We start from the raw sequence: 20443 nt of genomic DNA, 5'->3' as shown, positions 1-20443 counted from the left end.
TCTAGCGCCACACTTTTGGTACCTCACCACTGCATATGTCAGATCTCACAGATCAGATGGGTAGGGCTTAGGGGTCTGAATGTGTTATTTTGTTACACCCTTAACAGTGTAAACCAGGGGTCTCAAACACGCGGCCCATGGGCCAAATGTGTCCCGCAGGATACTAGTTTGAGGCCCCCGCCTTGATATGAAAGTTTAATATTAGTGCGGCCCGCGCAAGTTTGATATGGATGCTGTATGGTATCATGTACCCAGAAAAAAAATATTACGTTTGATTAATGTTCATGTTAAAGGTTAAATAACTGTTAATAGTTATCCTCCCTATCCGTGTGGAAGTGGTAAGTTTTTGGCTATTTAAGTTTAAAGGAAATAACTTGAAGGATACGGTTTAGGTCGCTAGCTCTCTAGTTTGCGAGTTAGCATTTGTGTCTCAAGACCCTGCAGTTGCGCAATATGTTGTAAATAAAAAGAGTATAAATGTGACTATAGTCGTGTTTTGTCATGTCTACAGGGCTCTAATAATGCTTTGTTCATTTTAATCTGAAAAAAATAATTTGTCTACCCACCAACTATATGTGGTTTCTTCAGTTTTTATTATTTGTCGTTTTATTATTATATTTATTTATTTATTACTGATTGATTGATTTTCTTTATTCTTGATTTGTTTATTTATTTTTCATCTTATAATACAACGAAACACAAAATGCATTTTTAAAATGAAACTTTTTATTGTTAAGGGAGGAATGGCTTGCATGGCAGAGTTCCAAGACTGCTGAACAAAAAGAACATTAAGGCTCGTCTCAATTTTACCAGAAAACATCTTAATGAACCCTAAGGCCTTTGGGAAAATACTTTGTGGTTTATGGAGACAAAAGTTGACCTTTTTGGAATGTGTGTCCCATTACATCTGACGTAAAAGCAATGCTGCATTTCAGAAAAAGAACATCATAGCAACAGTAAAATATGGTGGTGGTAGTGTGATGTTCTGGGAAGAATTGCTGTGATAAATGGAACCATGAATTTTGCTGTCTACCAAAAAATCCTGAAAGAGAATATTCAGTAACTGTTCATTACCTGTTCGGACAAAACACACCAGCAAGTCCACCTCTGATTGGCTGATGAAAAACAAAAGATGATTTTTTAATGTGGCTTAGTCAAAGTCCGTACCTTTTTTGTGTCCAGTTGTGTTGTCATTGACTAATATTTACATTTGTTTGGTGATGTGAAACATTTAAGTGTTCCTTTCCAAATCAGGAAAGGAAGAAACACATTTTCACACCACTGTATGTATCAAAAGTATATACAGAAAGTTTATTTTTCCTCATAAACTTTGTACATTTCTCACCGGGTTATCAGACGTGAGGGCCTCGCGTGTCATGCCAGGTTCGATAATGAAATCAATTTGGTTGAAATTGTTTCAGGTGACTTTTAATGAGTATCTAATATCCGCCTGAGGTACGAAGGTCAGGATATCTATTTCTTTGTGTGCGTGTGTGTTTGTGTTTGTGTGTTTTTGCTAAAGTGATAGATCACCCGCAGGAGAAATATGGATGGTTCCACCCTTGAGGACTGGGCAGTGCTCCAAAACAAACTGCCTGAATGTAAATCCCTGTTTTTAGTGGGGAGCCTCTTTAACTACACCATGTGTGTGACCTAGTTTGACAAATGTGTTGTTTATCGGAGCAGTGCATTTGGGATTTATTGATTATTTGATGAAAGGCATTTTCATTGAAATCCTTTACCTGTATTTTAGGTGTGCTAAAGAAAATCAAAGGCTTAATAGCATAGATGGGGGCGACCTATTGTGTTGTGGCCTTAGATAACACATTCATAATTCACCATGCTCCCTCTCCCCCCAATGGCCGGCCTCAGAAGCTCGTTAAGCTTTGCCTTACAGGCAAGACTAATGGATGGCAGAGAGAGCCCCCTCAGGACCCTTTAGCATCATTTGTGTTGGTCTGCTCACTTAGTATTCACTTATGTATTTTCATCCTACTCTGAGCACAATATCATGAATAACCATAGCTAATTCATAAACACACTTGGCAATACAGGAATTGGCTCAAAATGATTCAACATGTAGGACCCCCCCACCCCCTCCCCCATTAGCAAAGATGGTGATTCCCTAGAATAAGAGGGAAATCTAACCTGCATGTTTAATAGCAGTAATTCAGCCTTGACTGCAGGACACTCGGGGAAGCAAAAGGGCAGCCCATTTACTCAAACAGCATGCGTACTGTCTTTGGGCCAGATGGGCCTTACTCACAAATAGGTTTTGGAATTTACCCATATTTCCTTGTTTGGGATTTGTTCTTACAAGACTTTGGCAACACCTAACATAATGTGCTTTTGATTGGGATTATTGTTGACCAAAAACATTGCAGGAATTCTTAAATTGTGTTTTAAATTACAACAGTGATTCTATAGTGGCACCATGTTATGTTGTGTGGTTAGTTGTTATAAAAAAATATATATATACGTATATATATATATATGTATATATTTATGTATATATTTAATTCAATATTATTCAATATTTCTGTTAAGCATGATATCAAAGCATGGATGTTCATCTTAATACGTTTTTAGCTTGTCGCTTGCGCCATTGTTGACACTTGGGAGCAGCTGTTAGCATCCCTTTGCTATGTCGAATGATGGGATATCCCTCGCAGAAATATGGCTTTGAGAGGCTGCATAGCAGGAGTGAACGGTGAAAAAGATGGTATAAAGGTCTTCAAAGACGGTATCAACCATGTTTACCATCTGTTGAACGTGAGATGGAAGCGCTAGCGGGGTAATGTACAAAAACCAAGGCAAAATTTTAGCAAAACTTTTAAACTAAAAACAAATCATACAAAAACTGGGGCGTGGAAAACCCCCAGTTAGACTGTGTAGACATTTATTTGTTCAGTCTGTTCTTTTAAACCACTATTGGTAACATATGCCGGCTGTTGGTAGTGGTCTTAGTATATACTTTGGTTGAAAAAGCATACAATATATAGCCAGCTGCAAACAATCACTTTTAATTAATGGATGATTTATGGCAAAAGACAGTAAGAATGTAATTTGCATTTTAAATATTCCTAGTAACTCCAAGTAACTTCTAGCACAATCTAGAGCAATTTCCAAGTGTGAGGTGGGCCTTCCCTCACTTGGAGGTGCCTGAAGACTTCAGGGAAGGCACAGAAGCTGGAGAAAATTAAAGAGCACCTATTATGCTTTTTCCACTTTTCTGACCTATAAATGTAGTTACAATGTTGTATTCTCGTGTTAAACAACGCCAAAGTCACAGATAATGAGGTTGGGATGGCTCAAAACGCTCGGTGTGAAAAGGTGTGGTAAAACTGTTCCTTTGTGACATCACAGAGGGGCAGACTTCCTTATACGGTTCATAGTCAGGAAGCACTTGCCATTAGGAAGGCCATGGGGTGGATTAACAGACCGTTTTGGCAGGAAGCACAAATCAAAGGAAATACAGCTGGAATAGGTGCAGATTCTGGAAGATCTAGAATGTTTTCTGTGCTGCTTATTGTGTGTAGCTGCTCTATAGGAGACCACAACTCAATATAAAGAGTCAAAAAATGAGCATAATACTGTAGGTCCCCTTTAAAGAAAAACATCTCCAACTTACAGAGATAAAAAAAATAGGTGCTTTGTGTCATATTTGGTGACATATTTGGTGGTAAATGTACATTACTGCCACCTACAGAACTGGAATGTAACATTTTTTGTTCAGCTCGAGTCACATGAACATGTTGATGAACATGTATGGTTCTGTGTTGCCAGAATGAGTATTACAGAGTACCATTCCAGTTATCTTTGTTATGTTATGGTCACAAAGGACATGGCAGTCAGGCGTGCTGTAACCAACCACCTCACCCCCAGCATCTGTCATTTAAATTGGACCTGGAGGCACCGCTGTAGGAAAGTCACATTATATTTATAAAAAAAAAAACAACAACCTTACAAACACATTGGTGTCTGGGACCCATCGTTTTTTCCTCTTCTTCCCCCCTCTGTTTCATTTGGTTTCATAAGAGCCAGCCTCCATGGGGTTCTGGGGGCCGAGGAGCACATTCCAGTCGTTCCACCACGGCCACTAAACGAAATGGGTCCCAGTGTTGTAGCAGGCGGAAAACATGGATGATGGGAAATGTATCAGGTCACTCGGTGGTTCGCATCAGTAAAAGGAACCGTGCAGTCTTGTTATTAGTGAAAGTACTGCCAGTACTGCAGTCTTCAGGCTTTTGATAGAAGATACTGCAGATCTGCGGTAAAGATGATTTCAAAACACATCCTAATAGGAAAAACAATATGGAGCATTTGACAAGCTTTGAAAAGCACAATCCATTCAGCCTTATAAACCTGCGTCTTTGAAATAGATTTGACTGGCAAATTTGAGGTCTTTGCTCTCCCACACGTTTCCTCTGCACCGTTTGTTTTTTATTTGTTTTCATTTTCTAATGGGGTGTCACAAGCATGTCAGACAGATCTTGTTTTGTCATTGAGTTTTTTTTCTTCCTTTTCCTCTTTCCTATTTTTGTCCCTGCCACTTCTCCAGCTCTCATTCAGCAAAGGAAAAGGGCTATGGTGACCCTTCGACCCCAATCTCACTTGAGACAGATGAAGCAGCTTCTCCACCCTCCCTGTTTCTCCTCCGCTCTCCTCCTCCCTTCCGCTAATGACGTTTTTGTGATGGCCGTGACGAACCGTGCGATCTGCAACTTTTCCTCAGCCTCGTGGGAGGAGGTCGGGAGGGTTTGGGTGTATTGTGCACACGTGTGTGTCTGTGGTGTAAATATTGGTGTCAAACGCAGAGGGCACACCTCTCACCATCAACCAGAGCGACACAGCACAGAGAGCAATTATGTGCATTGCGCCAAACACAAAAGCACACTGGTTGTCTGCATTACGGCAGCCTGTTATCTGACTTCTCTCTCTCTCTCTCTCTCTCCGCCTGTCTTTCATTTTCACCATCCCATTGCCAAACATGCGCTGTTTATCTGGAAGTCTCCACCTGCCATCTCCTGCTCTTTCTTCGGATTATTTTATCCTCGGCTGCAAAGACATCTGCAGATGTCTATGCCATGCAGGCATGAGCTTAGGAGGGACGGTTTAGCTCCAGCCGGCTGCCTGTGGACTGGAGCTCCTCTTCTCGCTGTCATTTCTTACATGACTTTTTTCCTAACAAGGTGATGAGATTGTGATGCAAAGCATAATTGACTGAAGCTGTCCGTCTTGGAACGGCAAAGCTATTTCACCGCCATATATTCTTTTGTGGTAACCCAGAGTAGACTCTTCTTAGCAGAGGCCGGGCAGGGAAGAGTTAACACACTGCTGCTCTCCTCTCCACTTGATGACATCAGTATTGTCTCTGCATCCATGAAATTAATTTTTCTAATCTTAGTCAGCAGGAGCGGGGGAATTTGCACACATTAATATGGAACTCGATCTGTAGTCGCCCACTGCTGCAGTCTCTGTTTCTCCCTCCCCCATCTTTTTTCCTCCTTCCCTTGTTTCTATTTTTCTCAGTTTTCTAAAACAGTAGGCCCAAACGCAAAGGGTTTCAAGCCTCAAATGCGTAGCTTTGTTCTGCAGGCGGAGGCATTGTTGGGCCCCGCTGTGTAGTAGGAATTGGTGAGTGCTTTGCTGCATGGTATAAATAAATAACATAAAAGACAAGAATGATTGTCCCAGCAGACCGACGGGCTCTGACTGCAGCATGTTGATTCTCCAGAAAGAGACACACAGTGCACTGAGTATAAAGAAGATCCATAGACAATAATTATGCTTATTTGTTTCTACTCACAAATTCACACAGCTAAAAGGTTTCATTACATAGGAATAAAAGTGGGCAGTAGTCGCCGGAAGAAAACAAATGAGAGGCGTTCGGAGCCTCTGCTTTGATGCTTTTGTTAAGATGGCATTCAAAATGTGATAGAGCTATACTCATTGTAACGCTCATCCTGGAATGTTATTTAAGGAACTTCTCCATGAGGAAAAACATGCGTGTTCCACGCAGCGTTTAACTGATACTAAAAAGAAACATAATAGCTCCTTTGAGGATTAAACCATTTCTGAGGTAACTGTGGCTCAATAAAGCAGCTTGTAGACCATAAAGAACATTATGAAGGTTACATGAAGACCAACGTTCCCTCTAAGCTGCACTGACCTTGTGTTCTCGACGCACAGCAAATCCTTGCAGCGCAGCAAAATCAAATCCAACCTGAACTGTAAATAAAATAAACATAATATTTTTTTCTGTGCCAGTATATACCACTGTTTTGCAGGTTAGCATATACGTAGCCACGGGTGTATTTTTTAAAAAATTGATACTTTGTTGAGACACAATGTATATGCATGTGTTCCGATCAAGGTTTTATACTGCAGATACCGATCCCGATAATCTAGGAGTGAAATTGTCCAATACGATGCCAATACTGATCACATACATGCCATAGCTTATTTTAAGCCAATCAAAGCCAATATGCTTGTTTTACCAGAACATGAACAAAATGCTGTTTTGCATCCACAACTATTTGCAATTTCACAATGCATTTATTTCTAGTCTCACATTATTAACTGAAAACCTGAATTAAAATCAGGTTTGCCCATCTCTGCCGGGCCCCTCAGGCTGCATCCGCTATCTTTTGAACCGGAGATACAGCCAACTCCCTGTTCTGTGCCGGAAGAGGAGACAAAATGCTGGCACTCGACCGTCATACAACAAAAGTTCCTCCTGCACTAAAAGTCCAATTCTTACACAGATGGTACTTTTACTCACATTTGCAAATACAGACTCTTGGGACCCGGGGCTTTACAGCCGCTGTCTGATGGATGATCACATCACGAGCCTCAAACTCACCACACCCAAGCCACAGTGAGAAATTTTATAAGGAACGTTTTGCAGGGTTCACAACTTCTATCAGGGCTGCACAGTAGTCGAGTGGTTAGCGCACAGGTCACACAGCTAGTTCGATTCCACCCTCGGCCATCTCTGTGTGGAGTTTGCATGTTCTCCCCGTGCATGCGTGGGTTTTCTCCGGGTACTCCGGTTTCCTCCCACATTCCAAAAACATGCTAGGTTAATTGGCGACTCCAAATTGTCCATAGGTATGAATGTGAGTGTGAATGGTTGTTTGTCTATATGTGCCCTGTGATTGGCTGGTGAACAGTCCAGGGTGTACCCTGCCTCTTACTTTCTACAAACAGTGTTTATTTTTCAAATGCATGCAGTGGCATCCCAGTAAGAGAAGCACAGTGTGTTCATCACACAACATTAGTTTGAGAAGAGTTGCTGCCAATATTGAAATCGGCAGCTGGACATTATTGGTATATTGGATAGAAAGCCAATATGGAGCATCTCTAGTCGACTGAAAGCCAGGAATACATATCTAAATGATCTTACATAGAATGAGGTTAATAGTGAGGTTGCCATTGTTGTGTTACATTAGATGAATGCATTAACGAGCGGATGCAGACATTGGGTGTGCGATGTGAGGCTTTGTGAGGTTCTGAAATATCCACAGGAGCATGCCTGTTTGTGCATGTGCCTCTGTCTTTAGAATAATAAATTACATTTCAATCAGAGCCGTAGTCCAATGTTGTTTTTATGTCTCATTTCATCCCAGCGTGTGTCTCCTAATCCACATTTCTGAGCCTTTTGTGTGGAGCATTCTGTCTTTGCTAATACAGCTCGCCATATAAAAGCGAGCTGTACCGGAATCTGTTTTCTGTCATAAAAAGTTTGTTGAATGAACTCAGAAAAGCCATTTAGCTGGTTTCACTGTGTTCTGTGTAATGGCTTTGTTTTGCAAAGGAAATTTAAAAAAAAGGCTGCTGAAAGTTTAAAATGCAATGCATAAGAGTGAGAGAGGGCTTCATCAATTGAATTTTAAATTTAACAGTTATATTCATATTTTTCCCACCTCTTACCTTCCGTTGATTGCATCACGCCCGGATGAACCAAATGGGGAAAACACAATTGTTTTTTTTTTTTTTTTTATCTGCTGTCCCCCCTGGCGCAAACATGATTTTGTTCATGTCATATTCAGATTTCCCCCCCTAAGTACACTCATTTCTCTAAGGAGAGGAAAAAGGAATGTTTCAATTTGTCAAGAAATGTTGTTTCTTGTGCTTTGAGGGAATCGCTGGCCATATCTCAAGGAAGCCTTCAGTGGGCTGAAATCTCATTTAGTGAAACTTGTCATGAGGGCAGATATGACGCTCTGTTTGGGGAGGAGGAGAGTTAACTGCCTGTGTTGATAATGTCACATGTGGTAGATGGACGGATGTGTCTGCTGGCACTATGTAATTTTACTGCAGCCACTTTATTTGACAAATCCTCACCGGTGTGTGTGTGTGTGTATTTGCGTTTAATCGAGCATCCACTTCTCCATTCCCAAAACTCAGAAGTTATTTTCTGATTCCATTGCATTTTTAAGTGTTGCGGTGTTACATTTTTGCAAGCTGTGTATGTGTGTGTGTGTACACTATATACACTTGGCAGCTGTGTGAGGGGATTTACTTGAGTTGGCTCAGTAGTTCTTACAAGTGGGGGAGCTCTTGAGATGTAGCTGGTAAACTGGATGGTGTGTTGGGGTTGGTGAGTGTCACTATGGCTTATGGGCTTGTGTATTTTGGGTACATGCCCTTTTCAGAGTGAGCAAACATGAATGAAAAATGTACTAATTTAATAAAGTTACAGCAGCCATACATTTGTTCATATAGTCTGAATTTGCACACTGCCTAGAGTAAATAGTGCTATCCGTTTACACAGTGCCACTAGCACAAAGTGAATAATGCCAATATGATATTGATATCAGCAAAAAAGAAGCATCGGTGGCTGCACCGTTGACGAGATGTGACTGAAAGTTTTTCTCATACCTAGAGTTGACTATTTCAGTAATATCACTTGTACTATTCTACTATTCTACTTCACTGCGCTATTGGATCGATATTGGTGTCAGCCAATATTGGTATTAAAAGTTGCCTTTTCTGTACAGCTGCACGAGTTGCCTATAATGAGAAGGGGGGTGGTCGGTGTTTTAGGTGTAAATACACGACTGCCCACTGCCTGTGCTGCTCCATGAGCATCCCTTGGATTTTTTTTTTATATTCTGATGCAAGTTTAAAGGCAGGTAATTTACGAGCATCTACAGTACTTAAAGGGGAGAATGATGCTAAAGAAGAGCAAAATAATTTATGTGTTTGGATGCGGACGAGAGACAGAAATTAATCTCTCAGAAGCCATAATGATGTTAAAAGACATGGGATGCAGGTTGAACAACTCGGGAGAAAAACAGAACAATGAACATGACAAAACACATTAAGGAAGTATAGAATTATACTGCATCAATTTGTAAACAAACTGACAAAGTCAATACTTTTAAAGAAGCAAAATGGTGAACAGGATGTGCAAAATAAATGTGCAAATGTGATTGTGACAGGGCTTCACATTACATGCAGGCCTTATGCCAGGGCAGCTGATAACATAGGACATGACATGTTGTTGCTTCGATGGATCAACAGATGGCCAACGTTCTGCAGTCTAAGGGGGTGGATATGATTGTCAACATCGCATTCCGATGTTTGGCAGAAATAACACCACCACACCTGTCATCGTCATAAAGTTCACCAACAAAAAAAATAGATCAGATTTCACTGCTGAGGCAGAGAAGCAAGCTGAAAGGATCAAACGTGTACATTAATGAGCATTTGACAAATCAAGTCAAAACGCTAATATTGCGTGTGTGTGTACTTACGGCTGTCCAAATGTCTCTGTGTCAGGCGTATGTATGAGAAATACTGCATAAAGTAGTCTAGCACAGGGGTCTCAAACTCACTTTACCTGGGAGCCACTGGAGCTAGGGTCTGGGCAAGGCAAAAAAAAACACATTTATTAAAAACAGAAAAATATACAAACTTTTTCAGTGCTTTGGTTCCGATTTTCTACAATAAAAGCTCTGATAAAACATTCCACTGTTCTCAAATATCTTAATTTTTATTTTTCTGCACAAAATAAGATGAAAAATAAATAAACAAATCAAGAATAAAGAAAATCAATCAATCAGTAATAAATAAATATAATAATAATAATAAAACAGCAAATAATAAAAACTTAAGAAACCACATATAGTTGGTGGGTAGACAAATTATTTTTTTAGATTAAAATTAACAAAGCATTATTAGAGCCCTGTAGACATGACAAAACACGACTATAGTCACATTTATATTCTTTTTATTTACAACATATTGCGCAACTGCAGGGTCTTGAGACACATGCTAACTCGCAAACTCGAGAGCTAGCGACCTAAACGGTAGCCTTCAAGTTATTTCCTTTAAACTCAAATAGCCAAAAACTTACCACTTCCACACGGATAGGGAGGATAACTATTAACAGTTATTTAACCTTTAACATGAACATTAATCAAACGTAATAATTTTTTCTGGGTACATGATACCATACAGCATCCATATCAAACTTGCGCAGGCCGCACTAACATTAAACTTTCATATCAAGGCGGGGGCCTCAAACTAGTGTCCTGCGGGCCACATTTGGCCCGCGGGCCGCATGTTTGAGACCCCTGGTCTAGCAAGAAGAATCTGTCCACTTTTTACTCTGTTAGAAATTCTGCCGATGTTGACCTTTCCAAGATAAGCCTTTCTCGCATGAGGCCGCAAACACCTCAATGCTGCTTAACAACTTTTCAGACCCCCTGAGTTCTCTCCTTAGTTCCTCTCCGGCTTTCCCTCACTGTCTCTCTCTCTCTCTCTCTCTCGCTACACAAACACGCTTTCACACTCACTTTTCTTTTCACACTGTGAAATAGCCCAAACTACTCCAAACACATGCCTCGGTAGACAAAACCACTTTAAAAGCCAGACCGCTGCCCGTAACCTGCTGAATAAAGTGCCTCCATCCCCTGACATGTCTTCTTGATATGAACCTGGCAATATGAGGCAGCGGCAATTTCTCCTCCACACTCGACGAGGTGATATTGAGCTGGGGAGGAGGGAGTTGGCAGCGGCGTGGTGGTGGAGTGTGTATGCACTATGCTCAGTGGAGCTGAGAGAGAGAATGAGAGAGAAGTGAAAGTGTGTGGAGGGAACAGTAGGAACAAAATGTCATAAATCACACATGATCCTACACGACGGAGACAAAAGGGCGAAAGCCGGAGAGGAGAAAGGTAGCACGGTGGAAGTCGACATTATCTGCCTGGCCGACACACAAACACGTATCTACAGGTGACGGATTAGCCTCGACTGATCCTGAATTTTCAGTGTCTCTCAAAATCCCTGTTAAAATACATTGAGATACTCACTGTGAAATAAATTGACACCTATTTTTTTTCTTTTTTGGACACGAGTGCTACTTTGACTGCAGGGATTTGAATCCCATTGTCAATTGAATCCAGTTCCTTATTTTTGAATTCAAGCTCCAATTCAAGAATGAATATTTTGTGCTGTTTTGCTGTAAGCGACAACAAGTGAGGTGACAATGTTGTCAAGTGATTATTGGCCTTGTTGGTCTGCAGTTGTGGTGAAAAGGGCTATAAAGTTTTTATTGCTATTGTTTCTTCTTGTTTTAAAGCCATTTTACAACCTTTAAAACCTTTTCAGGCATTATAATAAAGACGTGTTATAATTGAATCATTTTATTTTGGCTTTCCTCCAGCTAAGATGGCCCCCTGTAGCAATGTAATAAATATCTTTGCTAAGTAATTCCTTTTGTAGTTCATTCATGACCTGCAGACATCCATTTAAGGCCTCCAATCAGCATGTAATTATAACATAAATCAATTGTTGCTGTGGTTTAGAGGGGTGTGGACTTAATGGACTTGTGTCAAAGGCCGCTGCATTGGAGATGATTGTTGAATTTATGTCATACAATACAACATAATCACTATGTGTCATGCGTGATAATAATAATAATCAAATACAATTTCTCCTCCATAGGTGTCCTCCATGGATTTCATTGCCATGAAGCGTTCACAGCTGTATGGCATGGCCAACAATCCATACCCACAGCATCCAGGGGGCGGGCCTTACCCTCCTAGCCAGCCATACACGCCACCTCCTTCGCAGCGTTATCCAATGAGCATGCAGGGAAGGAGTCAAATAGGCATGGGCGGCATGCAGTATCCTCAGCAGCAGGTATGGCCACAAACCAAAGATGTATTGTATATATATATACATATATGTGTATGTGTGTGTGTGTGTTTGTGGATATGGACAATTATGGACAAAACCGTTTTATCATTTTGCCGGTTTCATGTGTTGAAATTCCAGTGTTCCCTTACATAAATTACTGTAACATTGTGGCTAAATAATAAGTCAATTTAGTATTATATGGGACCTTTGAATATCAGTGTTTTGATTTGTAAAAATATGTAGTTTTGCTCCTTGCCATTGCTACAGGAGCATCCCATATGTAAACGTCTCTCGCACTATTGTGACATTCACACATCCATCCTCATTCGGACACTTTGTACAAGCCAGCTGAAACATTTTAAGTTGAAATGTCCAACATCGTACAATGATGGCTGTGAAAAGACAGATTTACTCTACAGGTGCTAAAGCTGTCTAATAACTGTCCGTTTGTGGTCGTTTTTATGAAACCAAGTTTTTATTGCTCCTGGAAAAAAAAATCCCTGAAACGTTACATACACACTTGTCATCAGAAAAAGACGATATATTTTTCCCTGAAGGCTTTGCGGGTTCAATTTAAGACAAGGCCTAAATTACCGAGCAGGTTTTTTTACAGGCAGACATGTACTGATGTCACTCCTACTCATCACTCACTTCCCTTCAGACTCCCACTGGAGGAGGAGGGGAGTTGATGGGGTGAGCAGAGTCTGTGCATTTGTCCTTTATACAGTATTTGTTCAATTGAGTGCCCGATGTTGAATAACATGCTTTATACTGGTTGAGTTTCACGCGTATTTCTGTAGTTCAGTACCTGCAGAACATAACGACATCCCATATAACCACCTTCACACCGTCTGCAACACAACAGATGTATCTTGGAGACAACGGTGCTTTTGTTTTGCTTTATTGAGTCATAAATAAATCTCGTATGGACAAGAAGGATGTGCATGGACACTTAAAGGAACGTGTGTATGTCATTAGCATTAGATTGTGGACTATAGTAGGTTAGTAGCACATTTAAAGGATGACAAGTCAAGCTTTTTTATTGTACTGGGTGGTGTGTGTGTGTGTGTGTGTGTGTGTGTGTGAGAGAGAGCGAGAACGAGAGAGAGAGAGAGAGAGAGAGAGAGGGGGGCACAGTGTCCTATGCTGTCACTGCCTGCTATTTACTGTCACAGCTTTGTCTGTTCCATTGGACTTGGAAACCTCACACGAGTGAGCTTCTAAATTTAGAAAGACTACACCGAGACAGTGACAGATAAACCAAGAGGGGAACAGATGCTAACAGACATATATTCATTTTAAAACATTGCATACATGTAATTATAGATATTTTCCAAGGTAGAGTTAATGCAACCTGGTCTGCAATAAACTACATTGTTTGAAAGCTAATTTCAGTCACAAAAATGTATAAAAACTCGGGGTGCTCTGATCGATCGGCCACTGATCTGTATCGCCGATAGCAGGGGTCTCAAACACGCGGCCCGCGGGCCAGATATGGCCCGCAGGACACCAGTTTGAGGCCCCCGCCTTGATATGAAAGTTTAATGTTAATGCGGCCCGCGCAAGTTTGATATGGATGCTGTATGGTATCATGTACCCAGAAAAAATTATTACGTTTGATTAATGTTCATATTAAATAACTGTTAATAGTTATCCGTGTGGAAGTGGTAAGTTTTTGGCTATTTAAGTTTAAAGGAAATAACTTGAAGGCTACCGTTTAGGTCGCTAGCTCTCTAGTTTGCGAGTTAGCATGTGTCTCAAGACCCTGCAGTTGCACAATATGTTGTAAATAAAAAGAGTATAAATGTGACTATAGTCGTGTTTTGTCATGTCTACAGGGCTCTAATAATGCTTTGTTAATAAAATAATTTGTCTACCCACCAACTATATGTGGTTTCTTAAGTTTTTATTATTTGCTGTTTTATTATTATTATTATATTTATTTATTTATTACTGATTGATTGATTTTCTTTATTCTTGATTTGTTTATTTATTTTTCATCTCAATTTGTGTAGAAAAATAAAAAGTAAGATATTTGAGAACAGTGGAATGTTTTATCAGAGCTTTTCTTGTAGAAAATCGAAACCAAAGCAAAGTTTATTCATTTTTCTGTTTTTAATAAATGCGTTTTTTTTGGGGGGGGGGGGGAACCTGATGCGGCCCAGCCTCGCCCAGACAATAATGACAAACCATTTATTGTACACTTTATTTATTGTATATCAAGTGTACTTGAACTAAAAATGTATTGTAATGAATGTTTGTTCTTTCTTTTCCGCGCCATGGCTTGTACTCCACTGTTGATTATACTGTATATAGTTCATTATACACTGGGATCTTTGATGTTGCATTTTGTTAATGAACACGTACTTGGACATGTTTCTGTAGTAAAACTGATTTATATAAGCTCAATGGAAGTGCCAGACAGAGTTGCAGTAAGTGGACCAATTTAATTAATAGCTTACAAAACAATCACAGGGTTACAACTCTTAATTGACCATTACCCTACACATCATTATCTTATACTGAGATAAATGTACAGTGGAAGTGTCATCGGGATGCACAACAACTTTGTAAAGTTGTAATGTAGTTTGTCCCCAGCCGAGTGCTGTAATTGCTGTTACAACGGTGGCATATCAGGTAGCCATTCCACATGTAAATTCATCGATATTTAGTATTATTATGATGTCATCACATTGTTTCTGTAGAGTTCTTCATGCAGCCAGAATGAGTTCTATTTGTGGGAGCGCTGTTTTGGGTCCATTCAGTGTAAAAACTGAGCCGGAAGCTGAAAATGTGCTATTCAGTATTCACAAGTGTTACTGTCCCTGTGGCTGCTGTCTAGGGAGAGACGGATGTGCAACATAAAGGGACGGACATGATGGACGCTTAAGTTAGACTCACTGTTATTGCAAATGTGTGTCTGAAATTAGAAGAGAAGCTCGATTTGGAGGCGGCGGAGAGAACCTGTGTAGCATACGGTTCAATGTAGATGCAGTAGCATAACCCAGACTTTATTAGGCTCAATTACTCACGTTTATTCGCTATTCACAGGTGGTCTCGGATCATAATCCCTTCACATATCGGGATGTATTATACTACCTGAAGCAAACTTTCTGGAGGCTGCAGACAAGTTTTTGTGATTGATACAGCGGATGCTGAGAGAGATGTATATGATTTGAAACTTTGTCAGACGCTGCATTCACTCACACAGGAAATAATACATCCTTGGTACTATTTAGTGTTGAGACCCTTAGGCGTATTACATAGGGGAGGCTGTGCATCAGCATAGCAATCACAGCATAGCACTATGGAACGTAATTAGTTCAAATAGAATTAGTTGTTCACTCGGGCTATAGCCATGGGAACTGTGCTTCTAAAGTTTCTAATTATCTGGTCCTGGCTTTAAAAGCAGCAGCACCACCACCGCATCGCCTATCTGCAGCAGCGAGAATCTAGCTCACAGTAATGAGTTCGGAGGAGGTTTAATTCCACACGCTCAGACGAGAGTAATGAGCCTCACCTACAGAAACACGGTCAGAGGTCGCGTCTGAGAGAAGTGGAAAGGTCTACAAAAAAAAAAAAAGCAGTATGCTTAATATAGATTGCTAACGTGACTTAATTACAAATGGAAAGATGCAGCAAGTAGAATTTCAAATGGTGTCATAGCAACGTTGCTAAGGATCAACCTCGCTGTCATGACTGCGACTCCATCAATGAGGATTGTGGGTGATGTAAGACATGGCACACACAATCCCCCATGATGCATTGCGCCTCAGGGCTAAGACCCCTGCTTGTCACAGCCAAACATGCTGGGATGTTGCCAGGCAACATGTCACAGAGATGCGTCCACCTCTGTGAATTGCCTGATGAGTGTGTGTGTGTGTATGTGTGTGTGTGTGTGTGTGTGCGTGCGCATTAGCGGATGAACAAAAGGTCCGCTGCTTTTCATTATGATTAAAACCAAAAATTAAGCCTTACTATTTTAGTTTAAAAAAAAATACTCAACATGCAGTGGAGTGGAGGCACTTGTCTGCTTTTATACACTGAAACTTTAATCTTATGTCTTGTAATACACCTTTTTTGGAGTGTGTAATTGCAAATATCATGGCATTGTTATGGAATAGTCATGATCATGTTGAAAACCTTAAAAAAATACATAAATACATTCTGGGATGCTGGTCATTTTCTGATTTGGTTGTATTTTGAAACAATTTTTTTCCCATAGGAAACAATCTCAATATAAATAATCTGTTCCTGTTGTAATCCGGTCCAGTTGTTGCCATCATAATGTCTTTGATTATTAATTAGAGCTAAAATAACAACCTCGATTCACACCAGCATGCGATCAATTTTCTATTTTTTTCAAATTGTATTCTACTTAAGCTGCATCACTAACAAACACTGCTATTGTACTCAAGTTGGCATGAGGGCCAAAATTTTCACCCCACTCTCCACACCCCCCAGTGAGACTCACAGGACATCATTGGCTAACATTCATCATCTTGCGGGAGGAACAATTATACATGATTTCATGAATTGACTTGTCTTTATTACATACGTGAATATACTGTAGAATGAATGTATGCCAGGCTTTTCACTTGATTCTTTTATGAAAGCAATGCTGCTGAGTATTCGGGTATTTGGTATACATGTGAACGTGCTTGGGTGTGTGTCGCCCACAGGCTTAGGTTGACACCAGATTGAAATCAGCCTTACCTTTTCAGGCCCTTCAGTTCTATGTCTGGAGGTGTGAAAATGCCATACGTGTTTGCACAGGAAGTATACCGGTGCACATCCACGTGATTGTGCATGCACTCACACGTGTGCTCTGACAGACTCTCGCTAGCATTTCGATACACCTCTCCTGGGTTTTTTTTGGTTTAATCCTGTAATGAGAGGCAAGCATAGACATTGATCTTACTGATGATGGCTCAGGAAAAATGCTGCCCCTTAGCCTCTAGCTAATAAGCCTGCAGAGCTGAGCCTGCTGTGTGTACCATGCTATGCAGATGTTTTTTTTTTTTTTTTACTAGGAGCACAGTGGCCCCTAACTTACAATTTTAGGAACGCAGGCTGAACATCGTATTTCCCTGTGGGACAAAAATTAAAGGGGGCCTATTACTGTATGCTCATTTTTTGGCCCGTTGTATTGAGTTGTACACAATAACCAGCACACAGAGCTTTATAGGTCTTCCAGAATCTGCACCTATTCAGCTATGTTTGTTCGGATTCTGTGGTTCCCGTGAAAACACTCAATGAAGGATAAATAATGTATGCGTGTAGGCACGCCCACTCCATTTCTCAAAAAAAGAGGTTACTTGAAGATGTCTCTCAATGGTAAGAGGCTTTAGCATTTTAGCGTTAACTTTAGTGATACTGTAGCTATTGCTAGCTATAGTTATCTGCTTAGCTACACTCAGAGAGACAGTAGAGCCAGACAAAATGTTTAAACAAAGATGGTAGAATAGTCGTATTTCCATGTGAGTCAAACGCTGGCATTGATAGGCTTAGACTGTGACAAGCTGCCGTCATTTGACTACACTATTTTTCATGTAATAAGGAACACTTTTGTCTGGTCGTACATGCGCAAGTATTCATATTTTTGTCGCAAAATGCGACCATTTCATCGCAGTCTGGAGCTCTGACATGATTGTGTGTGTATAGTGCTACAAAAACCCTATAGTGGAAGTAGAAATGGCAGGCAACATGAGAGAAGCATCGGCTTGGGAACTAGAATGATGCTGAAAACAAAAAAAAAAAGGCCAATTTCAAGCATAATTTCCTGTGATGTCAAAGTTGGCAGACGTGGAGGGAAAAAAATTGAAGGAAACATTAGTGTTTGATGTGAAATGAAGGGAGGGCTGATGGAGGGGGAGAAAGACAAAAAATATCCTTGGAAATGAAGACGGAAGGAGTGTGTGTGTGTGTGTGTGTGTGCGTGTGTGTGTGTGTGTGTGTGTGAATCAAGGTGAACATGTCAAAAAGTCATGCCAAAACAATCACTAGCGTTCCTCATTCACTGTAGTAGGTAGTGGCCAAACATTTTATCTTTAAGTGGTGTGTTCATGCAAAGCACAGCATCCAACACATTTACTTTTACTTTCCATTCCTTTGTCTCCTTTGTCATGTAAAACAGAAATTATGTTCAGTATCTCACAGCAGGAGTGCATTATATATATTATTTTGTTATGTTCCATATTGCCATTGGAATATGTGAATAGAACTGAGCGATTGTTATTGTTACAATCAACAGCATTATCCTTTTACATAAAATTTTATGTAATTATCGTTGTAGTTTACCACAGATTTACCCTACTTATTATAGATTAAAAAAAAAGTATATATTTGTATGCGATTAAATGTGATTAATTGTTAGTTAACTATAGACAAAATGTGATTAATCACGATTGACAGCCCTAATTTAAATGCATGACAAAGTTGCAAAAAAAAGCATTTATACTATGGAAACAGATTCTTTCTTCTATTTTTTTTATTTTTACCACCGACACATATGTATAATCATCTATTAATTTATTGAGAGATGTTTGTAATAGTTATATATATTCTACATATATTCTATACTACAAATAGTTACAATAATAAAACTAGTGTTCTGTTATCACCTCTGTAAAAGGGTCAAATTTGTCAGAGCAGCTGACAAATAAAAATACAATTGTGAACACAAACCAGACTGCACTAAAGTATAATATTAACATTTTTGGTCTGGACGTAGAATCGGCTCCCTGAGAAATATTTGTTGCAAACCCTAACTTGCAGGTGTAGCAGGCCCATGGAGACCCCTTAATTAGTCATCTATTCTGGGAGAAGGCGTTATAAGCCTAAAAACACACAAAGGTCCATTATCATTTGTGGGGTAAATGTCCACATGGATGCCTCATTAGAGACACAGCTTTTACACACAATCACAACAGAGGTAAGATTTTTTATATCGAGTGATGCCTCATCTGCAGATTTGCATTGTAGCACTCTCATACTTCCTGACTAAATCTTTGTATGTAACCCTGCTGCCATATTATTGTATTTATATGGCTATAAAATAACTCATAAATGCTTAGTGTAACCATTTTACACATAAAAACACATTGCTTTGGTGGTTCTATCGTACCCAGAGAAGTCTGCATTAACAACTATATAGACTTTGAATAAATTGTTGTGTAGGCAAAAAAGAAGTGGGAACTATCCATAGAACTAAAGAGGTGTTTTGGTTCTATTAATGCTTCACTCCTGTATTATTGATGCTAGACTGTACAATCCGTATAGCAAAAAAAAGTCATAATAATAGTCTGATTTATATGACACTAATAAATCACAAGATTGGTATATTTGTGTCAAGTTTCACCCGTGATAAATGTTCTCATCAAAAAGCAAGTCAAACATGCTTTGGTCTAAATTAAGGTGGTTTTATGGTTCATTTTTTCATATCATATAGCCTGTAGCACAGGTAAAGCCAGGAATTCTGCGTCCCATGAAATTTTTTTTTTTTATTAATTAATTACTGATTTTATTAGTAATAATTTAGTTTTTTGGGTCCTCTGGCAGTTAAGGGACCTTGGAATTGTCCTGATTTTTCCCCTTTATATGGCACCCGTGGCCAATAGCATGATTAATAATAGCATTATTAGCATTATATTATTACCCAATATCATGATAGTTAATTAAGCCATGGTATCGGTACCGGTACTGCAGTATTATATCCTGTCTACTTCTGCTTTGAGTATGACAGGGTAACACACACATACACGGTAGCCATACTGTATTAGTTATCAAATAATGATAGCTATTTGGCAAAGTTTAAGTACTAACGTGAGCTATCAATGCATTTCAGCATAGCCTATTATGACAACAAAATGAGTGTAAATTGTCTATTGCCTCTCTGGGACTGCTATTATGTTTGTGTACGGGCATGCATGTGATTTCCAACAACGGTGAGTGACAGCCATGAGCGCTAATAATTATAGGGACAAACAAAGATGCATGGTAATTTTTATGCGGTTTGATTCATAATTGTGAAAAATATAGACCACCTTTGGCAACATATGCTAGCCGGTGATGGCGACTTGTCTTCCTTCTGCTCCTTTTTATTTATTCATTGGAGAATGATTGTTGGAATTGTGTTGTTTTCTTCAATGGTTAAATGAAATCAAATGATACATGAAGCGAAATGAAACGTTGTTGTCGTTTGGAGTGAGTTGCATACGGTCCCTTTGAGTATTCCTGCATTTCTCAAGGTTGGCAGGTTTGCAATCTAACGCAAGCGGTTGAGAACATT

The 20443-nt window shown here is 39.7% G+C and overlaps 1 protein-coding gene across 9 annotated transcripts in view; it reads left to right on the top strand.

Annotated features, from left to right (window-relative positions):
• Positions 1-20443, top strand: part of arid1b (AT-rich interactive domain 1B) — a 214300-nt gene that overhangs the window by 59714 nt on the left and 134143 nt on the right. For all 9 annotated transcript variants that reach the window (XM_058089846.1, XM_058089848.1, XM_058089845.1 and 6 more), the window contains one exon: positions 11959-12156. In XM_058089846.1, coding sequence (XP_057945829.1) covers positions 11959-12156 — 198 coding nt within the window. The remainder of the gene's footprint in view (positions 1-11958; positions 12157-20443) is intronic.

This window comes from Doryrhamphus excisus, chromosome 13, assembly GCF_030265055.1.
Source record: "Doryrhamphus excisus isolate RoL2022-K1 chromosome 13, RoL_Dexc_1.0, whole genome shotgun sequence".
Lineage (NCBI taxonomy): Eukaryota > Metazoa > Chordata > Actinopteri > Syngnathiformes > Syngnathidae > Doryrhamphus > Doryrhamphus excisus.
The sequence above is the reverse complement of the archived record's forward strand: the minus strand, read 5'-3'. Positions and strand labels throughout refer to the sequence as shown.